This window comes from Mustelus asterias, chromosome 11 (assembly GCF_964213995.1).
Source record: "Mustelus asterias chromosome 11, sMusAst1.hap1.1, whole genome shotgun sequence".
Lineage (NCBI taxonomy): Eukaryota > Metazoa > Chordata > Chondrichthyes > Carcharhiniformes > Triakidae > Mustelus > Mustelus asterias.
This window is the reverse complement of record NC_135811.1, coordinates 50,962,680-50,990,346: the sequence shown is the minus strand read 5'-3', so window position 1 is coordinate 50,990,346 and position 27,667 is coordinate 50,962,680. Positions and strand designations below refer to the sequence as shown.

Here is a 27,667-nt window from a genome sequence, read left to right as displayed (position 1 = left end):
CTTGAATTGTGTTTGTGCGTTCATTCTCCTCATCCTATCTTGCAGCCTTCATTATGGAAACCATGCCATCCTCCATCTCAGTAGGACTGCACTTGGTTTTACATTCATGAATGCGCTTATACCCAGGACACAGCGTCTATTCCTGTGTTATCTCTCGACTCACTTATTCTTATGCTTTCCTAGCTGACCTCCCCTCCTCCACATTCTGTAAACTCCTGCTGCTCGCATCCTAACCTGCACAAACTCCTGCTCATCCAACACTGCAGTCTTCGCTGAGGTACGTTGGCTCCTGGCCTCTCAATGCTTACAGTTTAAAATCTGTCCCCTCATGCTGAAATTGATCCATGGTTTAGTCCCATCCGATCCCTGTAACCTCCCCAGCCTTGCACACCATGAACCCTCCCAACGCCAACTTCAGAACTCTGCCCGGCAGACACTGACCCTATGCTGGCAGCACACGGTGGCACAATGGGTAACACTGCTGCCTCGCAGCACCAGGGACCCGGGTTCGATTCCCGGCTCGGGTCACTGACTATGCAGAATCTGCACATTCTCCCACTGTCTGTGTGGGTTTCCTCTGGGTGCTCCAGTTTCCTCCCGCAGTCCAAAGATGTGCGGGTTAGGTTGATTTGGCATGGTAAATTGCCCCTTAGTGTCAGGGGGATTAGCAGTGTAAATATTAGCCATGGTAAATTGCCCCTTAGTGTCAGGGGGATTAGCAGGGTAAAATAAGCAGGGGCGGCACGGTAGCACAGTGGTTAGCACTGCTGCTTCACAGCTCCAGGGACCTGGGTTCGATTCCCGGCTTGGGTCACTGTCTGCGTGGGGTTTGCACAATCTCGTGTCTGCGTGGTTACCTCTGGGTGCTCTGGTTTCCTCCCACAGTCCAAAGATGTGTGGGTTAGGTTGATTGGCTATGCTAAAATTGCCCCTTAGTATCCTGAGATATGTAGGTTAGAGGGATTAGCGGGTAAATATGTAGGGATATGGGGGTAGGGCATGGGTGGGATTGTGGTCGGTGCAGACTCAATGAGCCAAATGGCCTCTTTCTGCACTGTAGGGTTTCTATGTTCTATATCTAAATATGTGAGGGTTACAGGATTAGGGCCTGGGTGGGATTGCTGTTGGTGCAGACTCAATGGGCCAAATGGCCTCTATGTGCACTGTAGGGATTCTAAGAATGCACATGGAGTTTACCAACTGAGATAATATTGTTTCATGGTACACGTCTAACTTCCAAACAGAAATCCCACGTTCTGATTTGTACATTTACTGTCAATTCGCAACAACTCTTTAGAAGAACAGATTGACCAGTACATTTTTTTCCCACAACTAAATCTTTATTTGTGGTAATAGGGTCTTCGGACATGGTTTCTTCCCTGGAGACAATGGTTTATTTTCCAGTTTTTGCAAGGTTAAGCATACAAATCAGTTCTGCGTGCAAATCTGACCAATGACAAAGTGATGATTGAATTTAAACTCACTGGAAAGGTGGTGAAATCGCCGTGCTGTCAGGAGATAACAATCAACATACTTAAATCAGGATAAACCTCGGCATGATTACCGATTGCTGGAACATATGGCAATGAATTCAAGATGGCTGCCACAGACATGTTGGGGGGAATTTTCCCATTCCACGAGCATCATAGCGGGCGAGGGGCAGACCATGCAAAGGTTCGTTGACCTTGGGTGGAATTTTTCGGTTTTGGGGCGAGCGCAGCCAGAAAGTCCCACCCGGTGTTTTGGCAAAATGTTGGCCAGGTGGTGATATTATGTTTTGATCACATTATAATATCGTGAGGGTTGGCACGATATCTGTCCACTAAGAATTGGCGTTCCTCTTTAATCCAAATATAATGAAGAAAACTATTTAATTCAATCCAAAACATTTCACTTGTACAGTTGCGAGTAGATACTGCAGAAGGATAATGCGTCATTGAGAAATTTACATTTAATCATTTTGCTTAAACTCTCGAGAATTCCCCACCTTTTAATGTCAATAATTATACATGTCCTTTAATCTACACATCTGAAGTCATTAAGCTTTTTACTGGAGGCTGTCTGCAACCCTAACCACAACGGCAGCTTAATATAATAAGTGAAGGAAGAGAATAACTACTAAATATTAGCATGCTAATGCAAGGTTTAAAAATCTAAGCCATACTTGCTTTGTTAATGCGGTTTTATTTTAATTAAACAGTAACATAACTGTGTACATGTTTAATGATTTGGTGCTTTCAATTAGAAAAGCCAAATCAAATACATCTAATTGAATCTAATTTTCATTTATTAATTGACAGTCTTTCTTCGGGAATACCAATTATTTAAGAATTCAACCAATTATTCCATTATCACCAAAGAGAATGCCAGATAATGACTTGTTATGGTCAGTATAATTTCAGGAATTTTAAATCTGCTTTTCATCTGAATGGACAAACCATATTGAAAAATATTCCTGATCAAAACCAAGGCTGCGTGTTGCGGGGGAGGCGGGGGGGGGGGGGGGGGGGGGAGAAGAATCAGCTTTGTCAATATTATTATTTCATTTATTTTACTGACTAATTATTAACTACACACTCAGCGTGGGGAAGTTAAGCAATCTTCCAGATGTCACTGCAATTTGTCGATGTTTTTCAAAAATTCCCTTCTTATTTCTGTCCCAGGAAGGCGCTTTGTGGCAGTCAACAGGGAATCATTCAACCAGACCATCGGTATAATGCCCAGATTTATCTTTTAAATTCACAGCCCTACACCATGGTAAATTGAAAAATGAGAAGGTGATGTTATAGTTTATGAGTTTCACTTTCTCACTTCAAACGGGGAAGAGACGCCCTCGTAAGGAGTGAAGACTGGTTTCAGTAACTGGAGTGTCTTACAATGGCCAAAGTGACGAATTTTGTATGTCCCAGTCTCTGCAGTGTGAGGGATGTACCAGGCCACTGTGACATTGCTATAACCTTTCGGTGCTTTGTTCCAGTACAGTCTGAAAACAAAAACAAACTGCAGTTAGAAAATGCAAACAGAATAAATCACCTGAAGTGCCACAGTCACCTGCAGAGAATCTCTCAACTTTAACATTACTAAGTGGATTGAGAAACAAGCTGCAGAGTGCTTGCTGATCAATGTGCGCAGGGAGAGTGCCACTGGCATTCACCGGGATAGAAATTCATCCTGGGTGGTGACCCTCGAGAAGGTGGTAGTGAGCTGTCTTCCTGAACCGCTGCAACACCATGTGCGGTTGAATGTTTTTAAGATAGTGTTGCCGAGAAAGTTTATATCAACTTCCAATGCAACAGCCACAACTGTCGGAGCCACTTATTAATGACGGTCTGCCATACATGAATCTCAGAATCGTTACAGCGCAGGAGGCTGCCATTTGGCCCATCGTGTCTGCGCTGGCCCTCTGAAGGAACATTTTACCCGATGCCACTCCCTGGCCTTCTTCCTGTAGCCCTGCACATTCTTCCTTTTCAGATAACGATCCAATTCCCTCTCAAATGCCTTGATTGACCCAGCCTCCAACACATTTTCAGTCAACACATTCCCAATTCTAACCCTGCACTGCATGAAAAGATTTCTCCTCATGTCTTTACTGCTTCATTTGCCAATTACCTTACATCTGTGGCTCCTTGTTCTTGATCTGTCCACCAGTGGGAACAATGTTTCCCTAGCCACTCTGTCCAGACTCCTCATGATTTTGAATACCTCTATCGAATCACATCTATACATTCTCTTCTCCCAGGAAAACAGTCGCAACCACTCCAATCTATCCACAAGATTGAATTTCCACATACTTGGAACCATTTTTCTGAATCTTTCCTGCACTCTCTTTAATTCCTTCACCCCTTTCCTAAAATGTGGCACCTGAAACTGGGCTTCAGAAGAGGCCAAACCAGTGCTCTAAACAAGTTTAACAAAATGACCTGGCCCTTATACTCTGTGCCCCTATTAATAAAACCTAGAATGGGTGGCACAGTAGTTAGCACTGCTGTCTCACAGCTCCAGGGACCTGGGTCAATTCCTGGCTTAGGTCACTGCGTGGAGTTTGCATGTTCTCCCCGTGTCTGCGTGGGTTTCCTCCGGGTGCTCCAGTTTCCTCCCACAGTCCATAGATATGCGGGTTAGGTTGATTGGCCATGCTAAATTGCCCCTGAATATCCCAGGATGCGAAGATTAAAGGGATTAGTGGAGTAAATATGTAGAGTGACGGGGATAGGGCCTGGGTGGGATTGTTGTTGGTGCAGACTCGATGGACCGAATGGCCTCCTTCTGCACTGTAGGGATTCTAAACTATTCTAATCCTGTCTGCCATATTAACTACGCTCTTAAACTATCCTGCCACTTTCAAAGGTGTATGCACATATACATCCACCTTTGATCCCTCTTTTAGAATTGTGCCCCTTATGTATTGTCTCTCAGCATTTGACCTATCAAAATAAATAATTTCACACTCCTCTGCACTGTTTCATCTCCTACTTGTCCATCCATTCCACCGATCCATGTCTCTTGAAGTTCCACACTATCCTCCTCACATTAACGATGCTTCCAAATTTCATATCATCCACAAATTTTTAAATTATGCCCTGGTTTCGGTCAGAAATAATAACCCACGGAGAGTTGCACTCGAAACCTTCCTCCAGTCCAAAAAAACAACCATTCATCAAGACTCTGTTCCCTGCCACTCCGTCAGTTCTGTATTCATGTCACTGTTGTCTCTTTTATTCCATGAGTTATAGATTTGCCCACAATGTTTTGTGAGACACTTTATCAAATGTCTATTGGAAGTCCATTTACATCACATCTACATCATTACCCTTATCAACCCTCTGTTACCTATTCAAAAACAAACCTCCAACAAGTTAGTTCAATATGATTTGCCCTTAATAATCCATACTGAATGTCCTTAATTAACCCACATTCACCTAAGAGACTATTAATTTTGTACCAAATTATCATTTCTAGATCTTCCCCATTACCAAGATTAAACCAGCTCTCATGTCGTTGCTGGACTTTTCTTTATAATCTTTTTTGAAAAGCATGCAACAGTTACAAATGTCCAGACCTCTGACACCATTCCTGAGTCTAAGGAAGACTGGAAATTTATGGCCAGTGGCTCTGCAATTTCTACTTTCTTCCCTCAGTATCTTTGAATGCATCTCATCTGGTGCCTTATCAACTTAAAAGCACAGAAAACCGAGCCAATACCTCCTTCATATTCATTCTAAACCCTTCAAGTGTCTGAATTACCACTTCTTTCACCATGAGCTCACAACATCAGGTTAAAGTCTCACAACATCCGGTTAAAGTCCAATCACGAGCTTTCAGAGTGCTGCTCCTTCATCAGGTGAGTGGAGGTAGGTTCACAATCGCGGCATATATAGACAGAGACACAATTGCAAGATAATTGCAGATTGGGATGTGAAGAATGGTTGGAATGCGAATCTTTACAGGTAATCAAAGAGTTTACAGGTACGAACAGTGAGCATGGAGAGAGGGATAATCACAGGTTAAAGAGGCATGAATTGTCTCAAGCCGAGACAGTTAGTAGGATTTTGCAAATTCCAGATGCCCAGCCCAGTCCAACGCCAGCATCTCCACCCATGGCTTCCTTGGTAAAGACAGCAATACCTCAGCTACCTCTGTATAAATCTCCATCCTACTCCCTAATCAAACCCACTCCGCCTTTTACAACCTTTTTAACATGACTGACTTTAATAAGTTGGGTTACAGAGAGCACCAGAAAGTCAACTGTTTCTAATTGTGGTTGAACATGTCTCTAGAGCTTTCATCAGGTTCCTGATCAAACAATTTGATGATATTCAACTGTTAGATGAGCATCATTTTAATCACCTCTCCAATATTTTTAAAACTAATAAATGGAAAATGAAAGAAAAACTGTTTTATTAACGTGCCTATAATTTCTCTCCTGGTTTGCTCATGGCAGTGTTTCGGAGATTAAACTTCAACTCCTGGTGATTCCAGGGCAATCTGGAAGGGTTGGCAACCCCTAACCAAAGTACTCGGTAACTTTTCATTTGCCTCTGTCGGCAGTCCAGTTATATATTTAAGAGGGTTGCAGGTTGCTTTAAGAGCTGATCACATGATTTGATGGTGATGTCATTAGGGTGTTGCACAGGTTGCGGTTTTACTTTCAGTTTGTTCTCTGTATAGGCGAGAGGTCCTGGAATAAATCTGTTGTCGTTAGTTTGAATCTACATGTGCAAACCACATCTTGTCTTGTTGGTAAACCCCACAACCCCTAACATAGTTCGGACATTACACAAACACTGTTGGTTTTGAAGTGGTAACCAATTAAAGCATGAACACTTTCAGTTTAGCTGTATAATCCATCAGCTCGTACAACTTCCTATGACTGAACTACAAATCCACATTTCATAGAATCATAGTATCCCTACAGTCCAGAAGGAGGCCATTCAGCCCATCAAGTCTGTACTAACCACAATCCCACCCAGGCCCTGTTCCCGTAACCCCACACATTTACCTTGCTAATCCCCCTGACACTAGGGTCAATTTTAGCATGGCCAATCAACCTAACCTACACATCTTTGGACTGTGGGAGGAAACCGGAGAACCCGGAGGAAACCCACGCAGGGAGAAAGTGCAAACTCCACACAGACAGTGACCAAAGTCAGAATCGAACCTGGGACCCCGGCGCTGTGAGGCAGCAGTGCTAATCACTGTGCCGCCGTGCTGTCCCTCGTTATTAACTTAATATATTTAAACCTTTAAGATCCTGAGGGGTATTGACAGGGTGGATGTGGAGAGGATGATTCCTCTTGTCAGAGAATCTAGAACTAGGGGTCACTGTTTAAAAATAAGGGGTCACTCGTTTAAGGCTGAGATGAGGAGAATTTATTTCTCTCAGTGGGATGAGAGTCTCTTGAACTCTTTCTCAAAAGGCAGTGGGATCGTCTTTCAATATTTTTAAGGCAGAGATCGATAAATTCTTGGTTAATAAGGGGGTAAAAGGTTATCAGGGGTAGGCGGAAACATGGTGTTGAGATTGCTATCAGATCAACCATAATCTTATTGAATGGCGGAGCAAGCCGAGGCGCTGACTGGCCTATTGCTGCTCTTAATTCATACGCTCGTATGTACCAAGTCAAAGATTAGCAGCGAGTACAGGAGTTGAGACGTTATGTTCCAACTGTACAAGACATTGGTAAGGCCACATTTGGAGTACTGCATACAATTCTGGTCACCCTGGCTATTTAAGACATTTAGACAGGTACAAGCATGGGAACGGTTTAGAGGGGTATGGGCCAAATGCAGGCGAATGGGACTAGTTCAGTTTAGGAAACCTTGTCGGTATAGAAACATAGAAATATAGATGATAGGAATAGGAGGAGGCCAATTGGCCCTTTGAACCTGCTCCGCCATTCATCACGATCATGGCTGATCATCCAACTCAATAGCCTAATCCTGCTTTCAATCCATAACCATTGATCCATTCACCCCAAGTGCTATATCTAGCTGCCTCTTGAATAGATTCAATGTTTTTATGGACAAGTTGGGCCAAAGAGTCTGTTTCCGTGCTGTATATCTCTCTGACTTTATGACTCTAACTGCACTTTTAAGCACATTTATTTTGCATCTTAAATCATTTCTAGTTTTGCAACATACTTCCCGTATCCCTATCGCCATGCAGAGTATGGTTTGAATGGTGACAATCTTCTGAAGTCTGTTCAAATTCACACTGCTAGCAATTATTATCAATGCAAGATAACAGTGGCTCTCAGTCTCAGCAATCAGACTGTGTTAATATTCTCTGTGATGGAAGTCCCTTACAGACCCCTGAGTCAGAGGAGGATTGTCAGAGGTCACTGAACCAGCTTCAGCAGGCCAGGTTCCATGGGGCATCTGGACTACAGTTTCTCAACATCAGTTCAAACCTTTTAGATAATGCTGGTAAACATTGCACTGGGACTATTTAAATAGGCCAGGGACAAGTTCTAATGTTCCTATTTTTAAAACCCGCCTGGTATAAATGAGATAATGTTGCTTCAGATGCCTACAGCCAATGATATACAATGCTCACAGCTAAGAAAAACGCAGGCAACAACATGACGCTTCAAGTTCTCATTTTGAGACCGACGGACATATATTTACAAAGACATTTTCCTTCTAAATTACCACGGTAACCACAGAGGGCAACACGAATTCAGGGTCATGTGTTGTATTGCAAATGCATTTAAACTGGCCTGTGACCAATTGAGGGTGAAATTAGTTTTAAAACTACAGAACCACTCCCCCCGCCATCTCCCCAAAAGATGTTGGATTTATACCTATGATTTTATTATGGTTTACGTCACTGCACTTACTTACTGGGTCAGAAGTATGAAGCCACGGCACAAATCATCCAATTCCTCCCTTCATACACTCAAACCAGCAGCTCGCATTTATTTTTAGAATTCCTTTAAATCCTCACGCCAGACACCTTTTGCACAGTTTTAATTGATGTTTGTGCGCCCTTCACTCCCTTGTAAGCAGATTGAAGTTCAAAGCAAACGATAAAATGGTTTGACAGTGCTCCGCTCCTGGTCTTTACCTTCCAATATTTTATCCTGTCAACCCGTAATGATTTCCATTTTAGCATCCAGTCAGAAAAGCGCTTCACCGCAGAATTTGCTTTTAAAGGAGGGGAGGAGGGGGGTGGGGGGAGCGGAGGGGGTGCATTTGCTAAAGTTCATCACTGCAGGAATTTAAAATAAAGGAGGAAAAATCCATTCAAGTAAAGTTCATCATGCTGGTTTCAAGATACCTAAAAGGCTCGGGGAGGGCGGTGGGGGGAGAGAGTGAGTTTGAGTAAATGATCTGTGTGGACACTGTAACAGAGGCAGACAAGCCATTTAGAAGTGCATGTACTCCTCCATGGCTTACTTCACTCACAGGGTCGGTACGCTGAAGTTTACTTTTTGAAGCAATAAAGAGTCTCAGCCCCTGGAGTTTGTCACATACATCGGAGCAAGCAGCAGCCGGCCAGGCAAACTGAACGTCAATACATGACGATAAGTCAGTTTACATTAAAAATCCTCAAGCTCAGGCAGAGAAACAACGCCACAACATTGGGCCTTCAATTGCTGGAAATCTGAGAGAGAGTTGCTGGTTTTATGACCTCATCTGCCTGAGGCTCGTAAAATCCCGCCCGAGGCCAATGGAAAATGCTGAATTCTGGGGCAGGCGAGGCGGTAAAATTCCAGCCAGTAACTGTGTACCTGCAATGAATATTTGTATCTGTTAGCAATATAGAAAATAAGATTAGGAGTACATCAACTTTGAGCCTGCTCCGCCATTTAATATGATCATGGCTGATCCATTATCTCAATGCCATGCTCCCGCACTCTCCCCATACTTTACAGTCCAGAAATCTATTTCCTTCTTCAGCATATTCAGTGACTTGGCTGCCACAGCCTTCTGTGGTAGAGAATTCCACAGGTTCACCACCCTCTGGGTGAAGAAATTCCTCCTCATGTCAGTCCTAAATGGCTTACCCCATATCCTAAGACTGTGACCACTTGTTCCAAGCCCCCTCAAACCAGAGGAAAAAACATCCCTGCCTCTACTCTGTCCAGCCCTGTCAGAATTATATACATTTCAATGTGATCCCCTTTCGATCCTTCTAAATTCCAGTGAATACAGGCCCAGTCGACACAACAGTCCTGCCATCCCAGGAATCAGTCTGGTGAATCTTCGCTGCGCTCCCTCTCTGGCAAGCACGTTTTGAAATCTACCATGTTTTCATGGCAGGAGTCAAAGTATAGTCCAAAAAATGTAGGGATCTAAAGGCCCAGTGGAAATGAAGAACATTACTATTAGTAACAAAAATAGCACTGGAGAACTTAAAGGCAGTGAATTCTGTGGATCTGACATCCTGTACCCTAGGGTTTTAAAGTAAATAGCTGCAGAGGAATTGGGTGTATTGGTTTTAATCTTTCAAAATTCTGTAAATTCTAGAGCAGTTTCCAAGAACTGGAAGGTAAGAAGTGTTACCCCACTCTTCAAAAAAAGAGAGAAAGAGAAAACAAAATTAGGGTTCATGGGATGGGCTAATATATGATCACAGGTTGAGGATTGGTTAATGGACAGAATGAACAGGTCATTTTTTTTGGCTGGCTGTAACTAGTGAGAAGCCACAAGGGGGAATGCTTGGGCCTCAGCTATTAACAACTTAGATCAATGACTTAGGTGAGGGGACTGAGTATAATTGAGCTACATTTGCTGATGATACAAAGTTAGGTGGGAAAGTAAACTGTGAGGAGGACACAAAGAAGCTTCGAAGACAGGTTAAGTGAGTGGTCTTCAGCAAATGGAATATAAAATGTGGAACCATTTCACATCCCTCAGTTTTCATATCCCTGTAAATTTTATAATTTCAGTTGCCTGAAATTCCCTTGAGAAAGTTGTTACTGAATCAGTTTTCAGAAACCTTTCAGATAGTGCAGTCCAGATGGTAACAATTCTCTGCATCTCTCTCTTGGTCCTTTTGCTGGAACCTTCATTCTTAGTTGCCAGATACTTGCTGTAGCCTTACACCAGTAGAATTTTCTTCAGGTGGTTTAACCCGTCACTGCTAAAACTGCTGCTTTAAATAAATTCAAACTTTCAGTCATTTCCTGAATAACTCCCAGCTATTTCCTGAAACAACTATGCCACACAGTTTCACATTTTAAACAAAAACTTGTATGGTATAAGAATTAAACAAATTCTTAATTCAACACAATATTATGTAAATCTTAATCCTATCAAATTGCTTCCTGTTCTGTTTTTAATTCCACCTAAGAGTTATTTTCCAGGATCTTGAAGGTTCTTTAATTTCTCCTGGGACCAAACCAAGGTGTGCCTCAGCTCTCAGGAATTCACTTTGACTCTCCTCAGTTTCCCAGTCTGGCATTTAGATTTCCAGAGCTCTCTCACTTTGCAAGGATTCCACTACTAATTTCTTCCACTAGTTTTACCGAGTAGATCTGAAAAGTTTAATTCCTCATGAATTTGAAATTTTCATTCCGAACAAAAGCCCCACTCAGTGTCTCCAACCCATGAATACCCCTGATACTTAATGGCCTCTATGCTCCTTGCTCAGGCTGTCTTCCAATACTCAACTGCCTTCTCACAGCCTTCCAAGCTCACTCACTTGTTTCTGTGAGAAACCATACAAACAAACCCAACACAAAAGACTCCCTCCCTGCAATCTACCCCGACGTGGCCCAGTGAGGAAGCCCCACGTAAAGATTTCAACCAAATAACTTCCACTTCCAAACTTGTGTTTTGTTCTGAAAGTTACATGGATAGTTCAAGATCTTCATTTGTTTACCCTTTGCTTTCAACAGGGAACAATTTAAATCTCTTATTAAGACCCCTTATTATGCAGGCACCTCAGCTCCACCAAGCTCATTCTATTGCTCAGTCTTTCCCAATTCCAACTCTGACCTCATTAAGTAAACATGGACTATCGTTTGAATAGTAATTATCTTCAAGGCATTTACCAATTCCCCGAAGCCAGACTTTCTTCCACTTAACTTACATTTCAAAATTCAATTTCCCCATAGCTAAAAGTTGCTCAATTATGAAATTAGATGTTTTTGTCACACCAGACAGGACCTTGGCTTGACATCTCACCTAAAGAGCAATTACTAGACCAATAACATTTTCGCTAATTAGACATCCTTTTATCTACTCTACACAGCTTGTGTCTTTACAGTCATGCTTGCAGATTTTCATGAGCCATATTCAGTCTTCTGTTCAAATCAGTACTAATACAAGGGCTGCAGAAATATGGGTTCACCTTGATTGAAATGACTCCATAGACAGTGCTCCAGGCAGGAAGGTCTGGACTTGGGGAATAACATGCTCAATATGTCTGGGACTTAATTATGTACTATGATAAGTACCACCTGGAGACATTTGGTCAGGATAATACAAAGTGTCTTTTAATAAGAAGCTGTAGTGATGACTGCCTCAGAGTAAGCTGATTTACTCACTGTAATTTTATTTTATGTTAAATAATACTTATCCTGAGCAAGGTGGAAGATGTTTAATTGATGGCCGGTCTGCGTCAAAACAAATCAACTTTAATGTGTTGCCATGGCAATATTTTTGAATGCTGCATAATGTAGAATTCACAGTGTGCAGTTCGCATTACAATAGCAATTCTATTGAGTTTTTACTCCAGGTATATTAGTTATATCGTTAATATACCCATAACTCACTAATGATATGTGTAGGACATCACGGGATTAAATTAAAAGTGTAAATAAAGTCTATTTTGAAATACACACTTGTGGGTTTATCCGAGTGGTTGGATATGATAATACCTAGAATATGATACTATCTATAACATCAACTGTGGTTCATGCAAAGGGAAAATTGCAATGGGTGGTATAATGTCTTCAATGTCCATCCATTGCTTTCACTAGACTATCAAGTCAGTCCATAGATTAATCAAAAGAATCTGTAAACAGCAAAAGAGCCATAAATAATACAGCAGGTTTTGACAATTTGTTTCTGGCAGGAATATCTCCTGGGCCCTCTCATTGTGTTACAATTATATTTTAAGTTTTAAGTTTGATTTTCATTATCAACAAGAATTGGCTCAAGTCCCATGGAAACTTGGACTTTATAAATAAAGACAAGAAGTTACAATGACCTTTCCCAAACACTGGCTGAACTCGACTGGTACAGCATGTCCAATTCTGGTTCTTGCATTTTAAGAAGGATTTGAAGGCTTTCAAGAGGGTAGGGAAAAGATTGATGAGAATGATTTGAGGGATGAAGGACTTCAGTTACAAGGACAGATTGGAGAGTCTGGGACTGCTCTCCAGAGAAAGTTGAGAGGAGATTTGATGGATGCGTCCAAAATCATGAGGGGTCTTGACAGAGAGAAACTGTTCCCATTGGCGAAAGGTTTGATGATGCAGGTATAAGATGATTGGCAAAAGAACTAAAGGTGACATGAATAAAAGCTGTTTTTACTCAGTGAGTGATTAGGATCTGGAATGAACTGCCTGAAAGAGGGGTGACAGACTAAATTGTGGCTTTCAAAAGGGAATTGGACAATCACCAGAAGGTAAAAAATGGCAGGGCTATCGGGAAAGGGCTGGGGAATGGGACTCGCTCCATTCTTTTTGCAGAGGAGCAGAATGGCCTAACCATTCTTTGTCCCAAATATTCCCTGTTTCATTATCACAATTAGAACCCAGAGTTTTTCTGTGAGACTATTGTTTGATTTTGCACTGTTAACATATTAAATAAGCTCAGTCTTCACTTCATCAGTCGGGTTTTGCTGCCCAATGTTGTTGATGTTTTCCCAATGCTGAACTAAAGGAGAAAGAGACTTTGCAAGAGTAACTCATTCAGATAAACAACTTCAGGACTGTACCATCACGACTTCACACGCTGTACAGCTGGGAGGGTATCGGTTTGTGAGTTAATGACAATAACTGTCAATGGCAGTCAGACCAAATCTGCTTTAAGATATAATTATTGTCTAAGAATGAGGCAGTTGAGTTACACGGGCAGCATTAGAATTGAATTCTGAATCACATCAAAACAATTATTGCTCAAACAGGATTGCCACCAGGCCTACAGATTACTTCTCTCTGTGAAATATTCCACCTGTGTTTACATTGGAATCATGCAAGCACAGAAGCAGCCATTTGGGTCATAGTACACATGCAGGCTCTTTCAAAGAGTTATCTAATTATTCCCACTCCCCTGCTCCTTTCCTATAACCCAGCATTTCTATTCCATTCAAGTACTTTATCTATTGATAACCCCCTTTTGGAAGGCACGATTGAATCTGCCTCCGCAATATTCTTAAATTGTGCGTGCCCATATCCTAACCACTCACTGTGCAAAAAGGTTTTTCCTCATGTCACCTTTAGATGTCTGCCAATCTGTGCCCTCCAGTCTTAGACCCTTCCACCAGTGGAAACAGTTTCTCCCAGTCTACCCTCATGAATTTAAACACATCAATCAGATCTGTTCTCACCCCTCTGTTCCAAGAACAACCACACCACCTCCAATTGATCAAGCAGCTGAAGCCCTTTCTCTCTCAAACCATTCATATATATAACCACGGAATAACCATGGAATCCCTGCGGTGCAGAGAGGGCCCATGTGGCCCATCGAGTCTGCACCGACTTTCCGAAAGAATATCCTACCCAGGCCCTCCCCTCTGCCTTATCTCTGTAACCCCATACATTTACCATGGCTAACCCATCTATCTTTGGACACTAAGGGACAATTTACCATGGCCAATCTACTTAACCTGCTCAGCTTTGGACTGTGGGAGGAAACCGGAACACTTAGAGGAAACCCACGCAGACACAGGGAAGACGTGCAAACACCACACAGTCACCCAAAGCTGGAATCAAACCTGGAACCCTGGTGCTGAGGCAGCAGTGCTAACCACTGTGCCACCATATATCATATCATATATCATTGTAATAACGTGACAAAAAGGTCCACTATCTTAGGCTTATTTACCGCAGAAGACACAAGGCAATGATTGCTCTTCAGGGATTGGGTAAACACCTTGTAGGGTCATTTATTAAGATTAAGTACTTCAGAACAGTTGTAATATAAGTATAAAGCTTGAAGACACATAAGCAGAGCTGTCTGTGCTGTGGTCTGCTCAAAGTAAAAGTGAAACTGAGATTGGATCACAGGACACATTTCTCTTCTAGTGATCATAGAATCCCTACAGTGCAGAAGGAGGCCATTCAGCCCATCGAGCCTGTACTGACAACAATCCCACCCAGGCCCTATACACGTAGCCTCATGTATTTACCCTGCTAATCTGCCTGACACTAAGGGGCAATTTAGTATGGCCAATCCACCTAACCTGCATATCTTTGGACTATGGGAGGAAACCGGAGCAAACCCACGCAGGCACAGGGATAATGTGCAAACTCCACACAGTCACCTGAGGCCTGAATTGAACCCGGGTCCCTGGCGCTGTGAGGCAGCAGTGCTAACCATTGTGCCACCGTGCCGCCCCTTGATGTCATACTGTGATCCCTTAAAGTCATCTTACAACCGCCCCCCCCCCAATTTCTTTTCAATTATACTTCCCTCCAATACATGTTCATGTTTAGTTACCATTATACAGATGTATAGAAATTAATCTAGGATCTCAAAAGCATAAAAGTAATCTTTGTATGTCCTGATCTTGCAATGGTAATCTTGGTTTCTTCAGTTATTCACAGTGATGTGTGAGATTGCCATTCTTGGATGTTGTTCCTGGTTACATTTGGGGTCTTGTCCTACATGCAGTCGGTTTGTATGGTGGCTGAGGAGCTGGAATGGATCAGTCCTTGGTGATGCCTCACTATTATGTCTGTGTGTGCAATGACTTTGTAGGAGCTTGATTCTGAACAAATCCTTGTCACCTCGGCTGGTTGCCACGTAGCTTCTGTGGAACCCTGAATGCAAACTTGCTGACCCAACTGTTAACCTGGCAAACCAGTACCTGAATTTCTATTGTGCAAGTTGATCATCTTCATGAAGTTTTAAAAGCTGCTGTCTGAGAAAATAGAATGGGTCAGAGTAGGTAAATTGGTTGCACAGGTCTGCCAAAGATGGGGATAGGGCCTGGGTAAGGTGCCCTCCTTCTGCACTGTAGGGATTCTATGACGCCTTTTGTGTGTCACTTCCGGAAGTCCACATAACACCACATCAACCACCATTACACTCACTTAAAAAAATTCAATGATGTTGGATAAATATAATTTGCTTTTAAGAAATTCGTGTTGGCTTTCTTTCATTAATCCAAACTTGTTCAAGTCGCAGATTGTACTAATTTAGGGGTTGAACCTTCAATCTCGAGTGTACAGGGGACGTACGCTAACGACCTGAGCTAGACAGTGCACACTCGATTCGAGAAAAGTTTCTATAATTTGTTGATCCACTAAGAAATCCAACATACAGGGCCCAATTTTACCATCAAGTTGTGCTCGTTTTCAGGCGTGAAAACTTGGTAAAGCCGGGCATGAGGCGAGTAGCGCAATCTGCACCCGCCTCCGTGCCCGTTCCCCCTTCACCAATGGCCGAAAATGGCCGCCGTCTGGACCGCGCCCGAAACGGGTGCAACATCAATTTAAATGCATTTAAATTGACTTAATGGACTGCACATCCAAACTTACCAGCACTTCCCCCCTTGCACCGTGTTCGCCCGTCCAGACCTGGCGCGAAGAAGACATGGTGCGCAAAGGTCCGATTTGGACGCTCCAGCTTCTGAGGAGGTAAGTTCAGAGTTTCAGGCGGCTCTGACTCAGATTGGTGGTGGCAGTGGAGGGGAGGGGGGGGGGGGTGAAGAGAGTCAGATCGCTCTCTGTTGGGGGGGGGGGGGGGGGGAGGGAGGGAGGTGGGTCAGATCACTCTGTTGGGGGGGCCGGGTGGGATCGCTGCCACTCTGCGTGCGATCGGTGGGGGGAATGGAGGCAGGGGGCCGCGATCGGCCTGGCTGGTGAGGTTGGGGGGGGGGGGGGTGGATAAGGGGGTCAGTTATGTTGTGGGGGTGGGGCAATATCTGTAGGGGCCGGGGAGGCATTATTGGGCCTGGGAGCGATGTGGCAGGGAGCGTTTTTCTATTTTTGTTACGGTGCATGCGGAGTTGAAGGCTCCGATCGGAGCCCCAGCGTTCTGGGCATGATAAGCCCCGCCCACAGGCTTCTGCAGCGCGATTCGGAATCACTGATTTTTTATTCAGGCAGAGTGCGTATGGGGGCGCCGGAGAACGGGTCTAAAAGTCGGATCTGAAACACTCCCAGTTTCAGCACTTAGAATCAAAATGGTAAAATCGGACCCACAGAGTCCAACATTAAAGTCAAACCCCAAACTGTCAGCAAATACTAGTGGACCTTCCATAGCATTCTCCAGGGTCAGAATGAAACAAATTTTCCACCAAGTGCAATATTGCTTTGGCAGCTGTATATATAAATATATTATGGGAATGTACTGCCCCTGGGGCTTATTAAGCCCCATCTAAAAGTAGAAAAATGCAGCTGCAGAAATGAATATGTCAGAATTAATTTTATTCATAAGACCAGAAGATATAGGAGCAAAATTTGGCATTTGGCCCATCAAGTCTGCTTTGCCATTCAATGAGGTCATAACTGATCTGATATTTCAATCCTCAACTCCACTTTCCCACCTTATCCCCCGAACCCTTGATTCGCTTACTGATTAAAAATCTGTCTATCTCAGTCCTGAACAGCTCTACACCCTCTGCAGTAAAGAATACCGCAGATCACTACCCTCCGAGAGAAGAAATTCCTCCTCATCTCTGTCTTAAATGGGGGACACCTTACTCTGAGATTATGCCCCCATGTCCTAGGCTCTCCCATGAAGGGAAACAACATCTCAGCATCTACCCTGTCAAGCCCTCTGAGAATCCAATATGTCTCAATAAGGTCACCTCTCATTCATCCAAACTCCAATGAGTAAAGGCCCAACCTACTCAACCGCTCCTCATAAGAAAATCAGTCCATACCTGGGATCAACCTAGTGAACCTTCTCTGGACTAGCTCCAATGCCAGTGTATCTTTCCATAGATAAGGGAACAAAACTGTTCACAACATTACAAGCATGGTCTAACTCGTGCCATGTATAGTTTTAGCAAGACTTGCCTATTTTTATACTCTATTTCCTTTGAAATAAAGGTCAACATTTAATTTGCCTTTCCTATTACCTGCTGAACTTGCATGCTAGCTTTTTGTGATTTATGCACGAGTCTTAGGATGTGGGTTTTGGTCTTGAGAGGAGAGTGTTTTTGGAAATGCCAACATTTATTGCCCACTCTTCGTTGCCCTCAGATGGTGTTAGTGGTTTTATATGACTGGCTGACTTTAGGTCAATCATATTGGTGTGGAAGTGGAATCACATATTAACCACAAGATGGCATTTTCCTTCCTTAATGACAAGAGTAAAGCAGTTGCATTCTTAACAAGCAGCTGATCGCTTTTGCTGAGAAGTGTTGTGTATTTCCAAATATGTTTAAAAAACTGAATTCTCAGTCTGGCACTGTAGGATTTGAACTCGTGTTCTCCGGATTATTAGTTCAGGTTTTCAAATTAATTTGATAATTGAATAGTGGGACCAAAAAGCTTCCCGAACTTGCAGCCATTAACATTATTCGTTCAATGGAACATGTGTATAGGTTATGTATGTTGGGGCATAACCCCTTTAAGGGAATGGGTTATGTGAACTTGGGTGTGGGGTAAGCTGTTGGGAACCACCCTGTGTGGGCAGTCAACGTTTGGAGTGTGGAGCAAGTGGACCTAATAAAGAGCTGTTCCCCGATGCCTGACTGGTGGAGTAGTTAAGGAGAAGCTTTAGTACAATGAATTTAACTGTATACAAACCAAATCAAGGTTAGCAAATAGACCTACAGATGGAAGAACCTAATAGAATCAGTAACAATCCCAGGATGTTTCCTATGACATTTCATGATAGGCCCACACAAGCCAAAAGTTACACGTAGAAAGGCCAGCTGTTCCATTGATATTCAAGTATCAACATGACTGCTTTAGTCCATGGGCATCGAGGGACACAGGATTAATCTGGCAGCAAAGCAGTCACAAGAACAAGGTTGATTTAGAGTCAGTCAGTTAAGTAGACTAACGATTTTGAACAACCTGATTCTAACTGGAATCTTGTCAAATTTGGCATACAGGGAAATGCGAATGACATTTTGTTATAAATGATCATAGAACCTTACAGCACAGGCTCTAATCTAATCTAGGCTTCCATTCCCGTGCAGTGCTGAGGAAATGCTGAACTGTTGCTGTCTTTCATACAAGACATTAGACCAAAGCCCTGTCTAACCTCTCAGGAGGGGGCGAAAGACCCCACGACATTATCTCGAAGAAGTTCTCCCGGCTGTCATCGCCAACCTGGCCCTCAACCGAAAGCAGTGAAGCAATTTACCCGGTCACTATTCCGCTGCTGGTTATGGGAGCTTGCGGTGTACAAATTGACTGCTGCATTTCCTACATGACAACAATGATAATACTTCAGAAATACTTAATTGGCTGGAATGCACTTTGGAGGCTGTGAAAGGCGCTATAGAAATTGAAGTTTTTTTTTACTGTAACCATAAAAATTTGTCCATGGGTTGAAAGTTATTTGCATCTAAACAAATTAGATTTGAAATATAAACATGATAGAAAGGAACATTTTCTGTAAGGAAATAGAAAGGTCATTGCTCTAATTATATTTTTGGAGGTATTTACTTCAGGACAAAGTCTTCAGATTTGAAAATTACAAAGGTCACTTTGTAAATCTCAGTAATACGTGAGAAGCCAGAGACTTCGGCCTTGTTTATTTTAGCAATAAAATAGTCACATATAAAGCCTGGGATGTTTTACCACATTAAAGATGCTATATAAATACTTGTTGTTTAAGTCATAGAATCCCTACTGTGCAGAGGAGGCCACTCAGACCATCGAGTCTGCACCGACAACAATTCCACCCAGGTCCTATCCTTGTAACCCCACATATTTATCCTTCTAGTCCCCCTGACACTAAAGGGCAATTGGGCATGGCCAATCCACCTAACCTGCACATTTTGGACTGTGGGAGGAAACCGGAGCACCCGGAGGAAACCCACATAGACACGAGGAGAATATGCAAACCTCACACAGACAGTGACCCGAGACTGGAATTGAGCCCGGGTCCCTGGCGCTGTGAGGCAGCAGTGTTAACTACTGTGCCATCCTTAAGTGATCACCATAGTGCATTGAAGGACTATTAATCTCCAAGGAACCCTTCCCCTCCAAAACACATCAACGATGTTAACAAAAACAGTAAATTTAACTGATTAATGCCTGTTAATAATTGGACTGTGGAGATGCCGGCGTTGGACTGGGGTAAACACAGTAAGAAGTTTAACAACACCAGGTTAAAGTCCAACAGGTTTATTTGGTAGCAAAAGTCACACAAGCTTTCGAGGCTCTGAGCCCCTTCTTCAGGTGAGTGGGAATTCTGTTCACAAACAGAACAACGGATGAATGAACACCGCTCGACAATCACCAGGCAAGACTGTTCTCTTCCTGTTGGGGAGCACTTCAGCGGTCACGGGCATTCGGCCTCTGATATTCGGGTAAGCGTTCTCCAAGGCGGCCTTCGCGACACACGACAGCGCAGAGTCGCGGAGCAGAAACTGATAGCCAGGTTCCGCACACACAAGGACGGCCTCAACCGGGATATTGGGTTTATGTCACACTATTTCACATAAATATTTCTGCTTTTTTCCTCCTGAGTCTTTATCATGCGATCCTAGAATCAGAATTTATGTCACACTATTTGTAACTCCCACAGTTGCGTGGACCTGCAGAGTTTCACTGGCTGTCTTGTCTGGAGACAATACACATCTTTTTAGCCTGTCTTGATGCTCTCTCCACTCCCATTGTTTTGTTTCTTAAAGACTGGATTAGTTGTAAGTATTCGCATTCCAACCATTATTCATGTAAATTGAGTCTGTGTCTTATAAGTTCTGTTTGTGAACAGAATTCCCACTCACCTGAAGAAGGGGCTCAGAGCCTCGAAAGCTTGTGTGGCTTTTGCTACCAAATAAACCTGTTGGACTTTAACCTGGTGTTGTTAAACTTCTTACAATAATTGGACTACCAGCTTGGACTCTTAAAACAATTCCTTAGTTTTGGGACACTCAGCGAGCCAGGAATTCTACTTTCCCACGCCCTGGAATTTCAGTACAATGTTTCTACTGCACCATCCAAACAAACAAACACGCTGAGTTTCGTATCTTCTTCTACATCGTGGGGAATACTTTGCTTAAATACTATTCTTGGGGATTTCCATTTCACTGGAGAAGGTTTCAAAGATCCCGCTGGCAAGAGAATTGTAAGAATATAAGAAGGATGTGGAAGCGCTTGGAAAGAGTGCAGAGGAGATTTACCAGGATGCTGCCTGGTTTGGAGGGTAGGTCATATGAGGAAAGGTTGAGGGAGCTAGGGCTGTTCTCTCTGGAGCGGAGGAGGCTGAGGGGAGACTTAATAGAGGTTTATAAAATGATGAAGGGGATAGATAGAGTGAACGTTCAAAGACTATTTCCTCGGGTGGATGGAGCTATTACAAGGGGGCATAACTATAGGGTTCATGGTGGGAGTTATAGGAAGGATATCAGAGGTAGGTTCTTTACGCAGAGAGTGGTTGGAGATTAATAGTCCTTCAATGCACTATGGTGATCACTTAAGGATGGCACAGTAGTTAACACTGCTGCCTCACAGCGCCAGGGACCCGGGCTCAATTCCAGTCTCGGGTCACTGTCTGTGTGAAGTTTGCATATTCCCCTCGTGTCTGTGTGGGTTTCCTGCAGTGATAGTGGAGTCAGACACTTTAGGAACATTTAAGCGGTTATTGGCTAGGCACATGGAGCACACCAGGATGATAGGGAGTGGGATAGCTTGATCTTGGTTTCAGATAAAGCTCGGCACAACATCATGGGCCGAAGGGCCTGTTCTGTGCTGTACTGTTCTATGCTCTATCCTTTGGGCACGGTGCTGAGTGTGAAAAGGATTTTCAGTGTGCTGGAAAACAGTCGGTTCAATCACACTGTGAACACTCCTTCTGTGGGAGTTTGACCCCGGGCCCTTTCCTCTGGGGGGCAGGGGTGCTGCCAACTGATACACAAGACCTCCACTGAAACTAGTGAATCACGCAAATGAGTTTTCTGCACTCAGGCAATGGGGAAACAGCTATAACTGGACATCTCAGAGGGCCACAATGAGGAAAGGGAGACCAGAAAGCTAGGGAAAGTAGGAAGCTCAGACTAGGATTAAGCAAAGGCCATTGGGAGGACTCTTCTGTGCTGTTTAGTGGTCAACTTAGAAACAGAACAGGCATGTAATTAGATGGATAATGTACCTGGACCCTGCTCCCCTCGATAAAGGTGCTTGATGCCGGATCGAAGAACTGGACATCAGGAAGTGGGGGCAGGGAGCACAGAGCCATCTCTCTACTTGCTTCTGAACCTCCTGCTCCCTCTCCTCTCAACACCCACCTTCCCACATAACGTACCTGTAGCCTGGGTCCTCCCCAATCCTGGGACCCCTGGGGTGTCCTCTGATTGGCTGACAGCTCTTGCCAGGTGGGACCTCTGCCTCTAGGGTCTTGATTCCAGGGGATTAGGTGGCCTTGCCATTGCCTGATTGGCTTATAGCTCTGTGAGCCTTCCGGAAAAGAGGTACCGTGGGTCTCTTGATAGCTCCGTAGCAATCAAGCAAAACCCCCTAATGCCACAAATCAATTCAGCCATTGTGTTCCACTGCAACAAAATCAGTAACCTTGACATGACAAGCGGTGCAATGGATGAGAGGTTCAGGATCATATTGAACATCTCAGGAGTTGGCTGCTTTGTCAGACACCAGTCAGTGAAAAGTCAACTGCAACCTACCATAAAGTACCTTGCGACAGTTTGAGCAGCAGCAGAAAAGGAGGCAGTGGTAATTCTTCACATGAATGGCTTTCCCAAGACATAGAGCATCATAATCTGTATGCAGTAAGGCATTTGTACAACCAACAATTCTATGGCAAGCTCAGAACAAAAAGAATATCTTCCATCAATATGTAAATGTAGTTAAACCACACCTGGAATACCGTGAACAGCTTTAGTCTCCTTGTCGAAGGGAAAGGTATGGTGGGAAGGTTCACTGGGTTGATCCCAGATATGGAGAGATTCTGTTGTGCAGAGTGGTTGGGCCTTTACCCATTGGAGTTTAGAAGAATGAGAGGTGACCTTATTAAGATATATAGGATTATCAGGGTCCTTGACAAGGTAGATGCTGAGAGATTAATTCCCCTTGTAGGAGAGTCTAGAATCAGAGGGCATCACCTCAGAATAAGGCGTTGCCCGTTTAAGACAGATGAGGAAGAATTTCTTCTCTTAGGTTAGTAAATTTGTGGAATTCTTTACAGCAGAGAGCTGTTGAGGCTGAATTAAGCATGTTTAAGGCTGAGACGGACAGAGTTTTAATCAGTAAGGAAATCAAGGGTAATGGAAATAAGGCGGGAAAGTCGAGTTGAGGATTATCGCATCAGATCAGTCATGATCTCACTGAATGGCGGAGCAGACTCAATGGGCCAAATGGCCTACTTCTGCTCCTATGTCTTATGGCAACCTCCTTCATAAAATTATGCGGCAGTCCTTAGAAATACCAACAATGCTTTCATCCTGAGGAGATCTTTAAAGGGGAAAGGAGAACAACGGCTTGTTCTTCAGGTGTATTGAGTGACAGCTGAAACCTCAGGCTACTGGGCATTTGAGGGCACTCAGTGTGCAGGCACCTGAGGTGCTGAATCAACAATTAAACTCTTGAATCAATCATGGAGAGCTTCACTATATCTTATCTTCCTTTTAAACATCTCAATTTCTTCTGGGTCTATGGCCACCAGGGGCAGTACATGCCACCTTCTCACAACCCTCTCCAAAGATTGCTTCTTGGTTTCTCTTGTTGTTACTTTGCCCAAATTTTAAGATTGCGGACAGCGATTAGTCTGGACTATTTGTGTCACATGAATTTTGCCTGGTAATACGTGGGGGCACAGGAAGGCTTTTAGAAAATGCACCTAAGTGAAAGTGGGCAAGAAGCACGGTGGCACGTCAACACTGCTGCCTCACAGCTCCAGGGACCCAGGTTCAATTCTGGTCGCTGTCTGTGTGGAGTCTGCCCGTTCTCCCCACGTCAGCGTGGGTTTCCTTCGGGTGCTCCAGTTTCCTGAAAAGCCGTTCAGCTATGAGTGAAAGACCAAGTATGCAAATGAAAATATTGCTGACGTATCCCTTTACATTCCAGGTAGCTCATAGTCCGATTGTGTCACTGACTTGCCTATCATGCAATGTCACTTCCCTAACTCTTGCACATTAACTGATACTGCCCATCAATTCAAACACACAGACTTGCAGTCAACCAGCTGTTCAAACATCCAAATGAACTCAATATTAGGATCTGACAGGATCGAACTCTCCTCTCTTCAGTCGTACAAAGACAGGCCTGTCTACTATGGAATCGATGGAGCTCAGTCACCTCCTCCAGAACATTACATGATCAATTGCTCTACTGTGCAGGTCTTCTTTCAATTAGAAAATTATTTTCCTGACACAAAATCAGCATTAGCTTCATGGAGTGAATCATTTCTCACTCCAGCAGTTTGACCACGTTGAGCAGAGCTAACAATTTTGATAAGTAAGCATTCAGCTTATCAACAATGGCAGGTAGCTTTGGAACGGCCTTAAAAAGTTCAAAGTTCAGTAACTTCAGATGCTGACTTCTAGTCAGGTCATGAACTTCTATCTCGTAGGTGCTTGTCACTTCCACTCCCTCACTATTGGCAAACTAATTTATACAGGCCATTTCTTGTAATAAAGCACGCATACTAGATTAGATGAGAAAAGCTTAACATAGAAAAACCTATAAGGACTTGATTGAGCCATTCCAACCAAATCCACCTCTCTAGTGGGGCAGCAGTTGCCTGTAATCAATACTGCCTTGAAATTTCTGAGCTTCTACACAACAGTACAGAGGAGTTGCATGGCAAAAAGCAGAACAGGGTGGCAGTGAGAGAACATTCAATATTTACAAAACTGCACTTCCATTTTTATTGACCCTTATCGGCTCAAGATATTCCAAGTGACTGACCACGATTCAGAGGTTGATGCCATTTTGGGAGGTGGTGGGTTGAATTTGGATGTTTGTTTTGCTGGTGGTGCAGACGCATTGCAAACTTTAATAAATTAACAACTAACACCTTCCTGTTGTAATGCATCAAAGCAGGCAGGAAAATCGATCTGTGTTTAAAATGAAAACATATTTTGAACTTTTTTTTAAAAAGTGAAACCTGACTGGTCCAAAGCAACCTTCTGACCCATTAATTTATCCAATACAACCTTCTTACTAATATAAATTTCATTTATTTCCTCATTCTCCCCAGTCCCTTGGATCTCTAATTCTGGGAGGATTTCTAGTATCTTCTTCACTGAAGACAGACATAAAGTAATCATTTAGCTTCTTTGCCATTTTTCTATTTCTCGTTATAAATTCTCCAAACTGTGTCTGTAGTGGACCCGCATTTGTTTTAGACAAACATTTCTTCTCGACATACTTTTGGAAGCTTTTACTGTTTCTAAAATATGTTCTTTGTGACTTTACATTCTATGGTGCTTGGACCCTTTAAGGGGCCATCTTCTGAAAGGGTCACATGACCCAGGCTAACCAATCGGGAACTGAGTTGGGGCTTCACTCCAACTTGTCTGGGTTTGTCCCAGCAGTTAGATCCTAGAGACATGTCTGGAAGGAATGAATCTGCATCACCCTGTGAATAGTTGTTCATTAATAAAGATGGTCTTGAACTGGCGTAGCTAAGTTACTACATTTGGTAACGAGGTTAAAAAGCAACAAATGCCATTACAAGATCATCAGCACAGAACCTGGTCCATTTGAAGTCAAGTTTGCAAAGTAGAACTGAGATGCCTGTTTTTGCAGAGTGGACCCTTTTGATGCATCTGAAGAGTGGGTACAGTATGGTGAGCAATTATAACATTTCCTCAAAGAAATTGGAATAGAGGAGAAGGAAAGAAGATTAAGTGCGTGTGGGACCCAAACCTATAAATTGTCTGTAGTCTAACGTTCCCTAACGTGCCCGATGAAAGCTCGCTTGCAGAGATTGTGAATTTGGTAAAAGGGCACGACCACCCAAAGCTATCCATGAGTTTGCAACAACTTAAATTCAATTCCACAGGGAGAGCCTGAGGAGAGACCATTGCAACCTGCATAGCAAGGCTTCAGCAAATTGCAGAGCATTGTGACTTGAGGACAACACTAAATAACATGTTGAGGGATCGATTGGTCTAGGGAGTGAATGATGAGGCTATACAGAGGAAGTTGTTGGCAGAAACAGATTAATTTTAAAAAGTTGAGGGAAAGAGTGTTGGTGCTGAATTTCAAAGTTTCATGTCTTTCAATGGGATAAAGCACATAAGGAGTGCACCATATCATCCCTCATCCCATGGTCTGTCTCAAGGATGGTTTAAAGAAACATTCAGCTGCATCTTTGGAAGCAAAAATACCTTGGTTCTTTTTAGCTTACAGGACAACCCCGCATTTCACCAGTATATCTCCAGCAGAACTATTGATGGTTCATTGCCTAAGGACCAGGCTAACCTTATATTCCCAAATTTATCAGGAGGGTAAAGGCAAGACAGTGCAACCAAAAGAGGAACCAATTCAACTAAAAATGCAAGATCATTCGAAATAGATGACACAGTCTATGTGAAAACCTTCGGAAGTGGCCCAAGCTGGGCTCCAGGAATTGTCGTGGCCAAAGCAGGACTGTTGTCTTATGAAATAAGTGTGCAAGACAGGATCTTGAGGAAACAGGTGGATCATTTACATGGATGAGAGTCATTCTGAGAGCCTGATTCTTTATTGCCAGCTGGCAGTGTTGTTGGCTGCCCGAGAAGTGAAACATTAAACCAACCTGTGACAGGCGAAAGTAGTGTTCCAACTGGAACAGAGGTGGTTGAAGCATCAGGACAAGAAGAGAGATCAGATTCTACATGAAGTGCCCCAGCAGAAGCATCCCAGACGTTGGAGTTGCCCTGCCCTATGAGAATGAGGAAGCCACCAGAGAGACTGAGTTTTTTTTGATGGACTGATTAAAAATATTCATTGTTGTAAATTCTGGGGGACTGTATGAGTCAACTATTGTTCTGTGTATAAAGGAACTCAGAGGGGGAGGGATGTAGTGCCTGGCTCCTATAATGGGCAATCTTCCAAAAGGGTCACATAACCAGGGCTGTACAATCGGAAACCAAGTTGAAGCTTCACTCCAAATTGTCTGGGCTTGTCCCAGCAATGAGATCCTAGAGTTATGTCTGGAGCATTGAATTTGCATCACCCTGTAAATAATTGTTGTTCATTAATAATTAATAGTTTATAATAGATAATCTAATCTATAGTTTGTTCTTAACTGCTGGAACTGACTTACTACACATTCATAATCTAGTCTCTCATTCATTATCCATTTATAAGATCAATGCAATCATCAACTATAAGTTCATGGATGGCAACAGCTTTATCCTTCTCCAAATTAACCTGAGTCTTTGGTTTGATTTTGTGATGGCCTTATTGGTCTGTATCACAAAACTGTATCACAAATTTTTGCATTTGCATTCCCAAATTCCTTTGCTCCCCTACCCTATTTTATTTATTTTTCAAGTAGTATGCAACCTCCTTATTTTTCTTATCAACAGGTCATACTTCACACTTTTCCATGATGAAATTCATTTCTAATTATATACATATTCGTTAAGTTTATTCATGTCTTCTTTAACTTGTGCAATCCTCCTCAGAAGTGACTATTCCTCCCAAGTTGGTGTCATTTGCAAATTTAAAAATTAGGCTTAAGATTTCAAAGTTTAAATTGTTATTTTTAATTGGGAACAATAGTGGCTCCAGATCAGATCCTTGTAGAACACCACTTCCTATCTTCTGCCACTCCGAATAGCTACCCTTTACCCCTACCCCCTTCTCTTGAACCTAGCAATGTGTGCATTTTGTAACTTGTCCCCGATCCACATGCTTTGATCTTGGTCATGAGCCCATAAAGTGGTACCATTTGAAGACTAGTT

General features: G+C 43.1%; 1 protein-coding gene across 1 annotated transcript in view; it reads right to left on the bottom strand.

Annotated features, from left to right (window-relative positions):
• Positions 1 to 2,418: 2,418 nt before the first annotated feature.
• The window catches only part of asah2 (N-acylsphingosine amidohydrolase 2), a 95,912-nt gene continuing 70,663 nt past the window's right edge, over positions 2,419 to 27,667 (bottom strand). Inside the window, exon 21 of the mRNA XM_078222924.1 lies at positions 2,419 to 2,983. Within this exon, the coding sequence (XP_078079050.1) occupies positions 2,800 to 2,983 (184 nt within the window). The 3' untranslated portion in view covers positions 2,419 to 2,799. The remainder of the gene's footprint in view (positions 2,984 to 27,667) is intronic.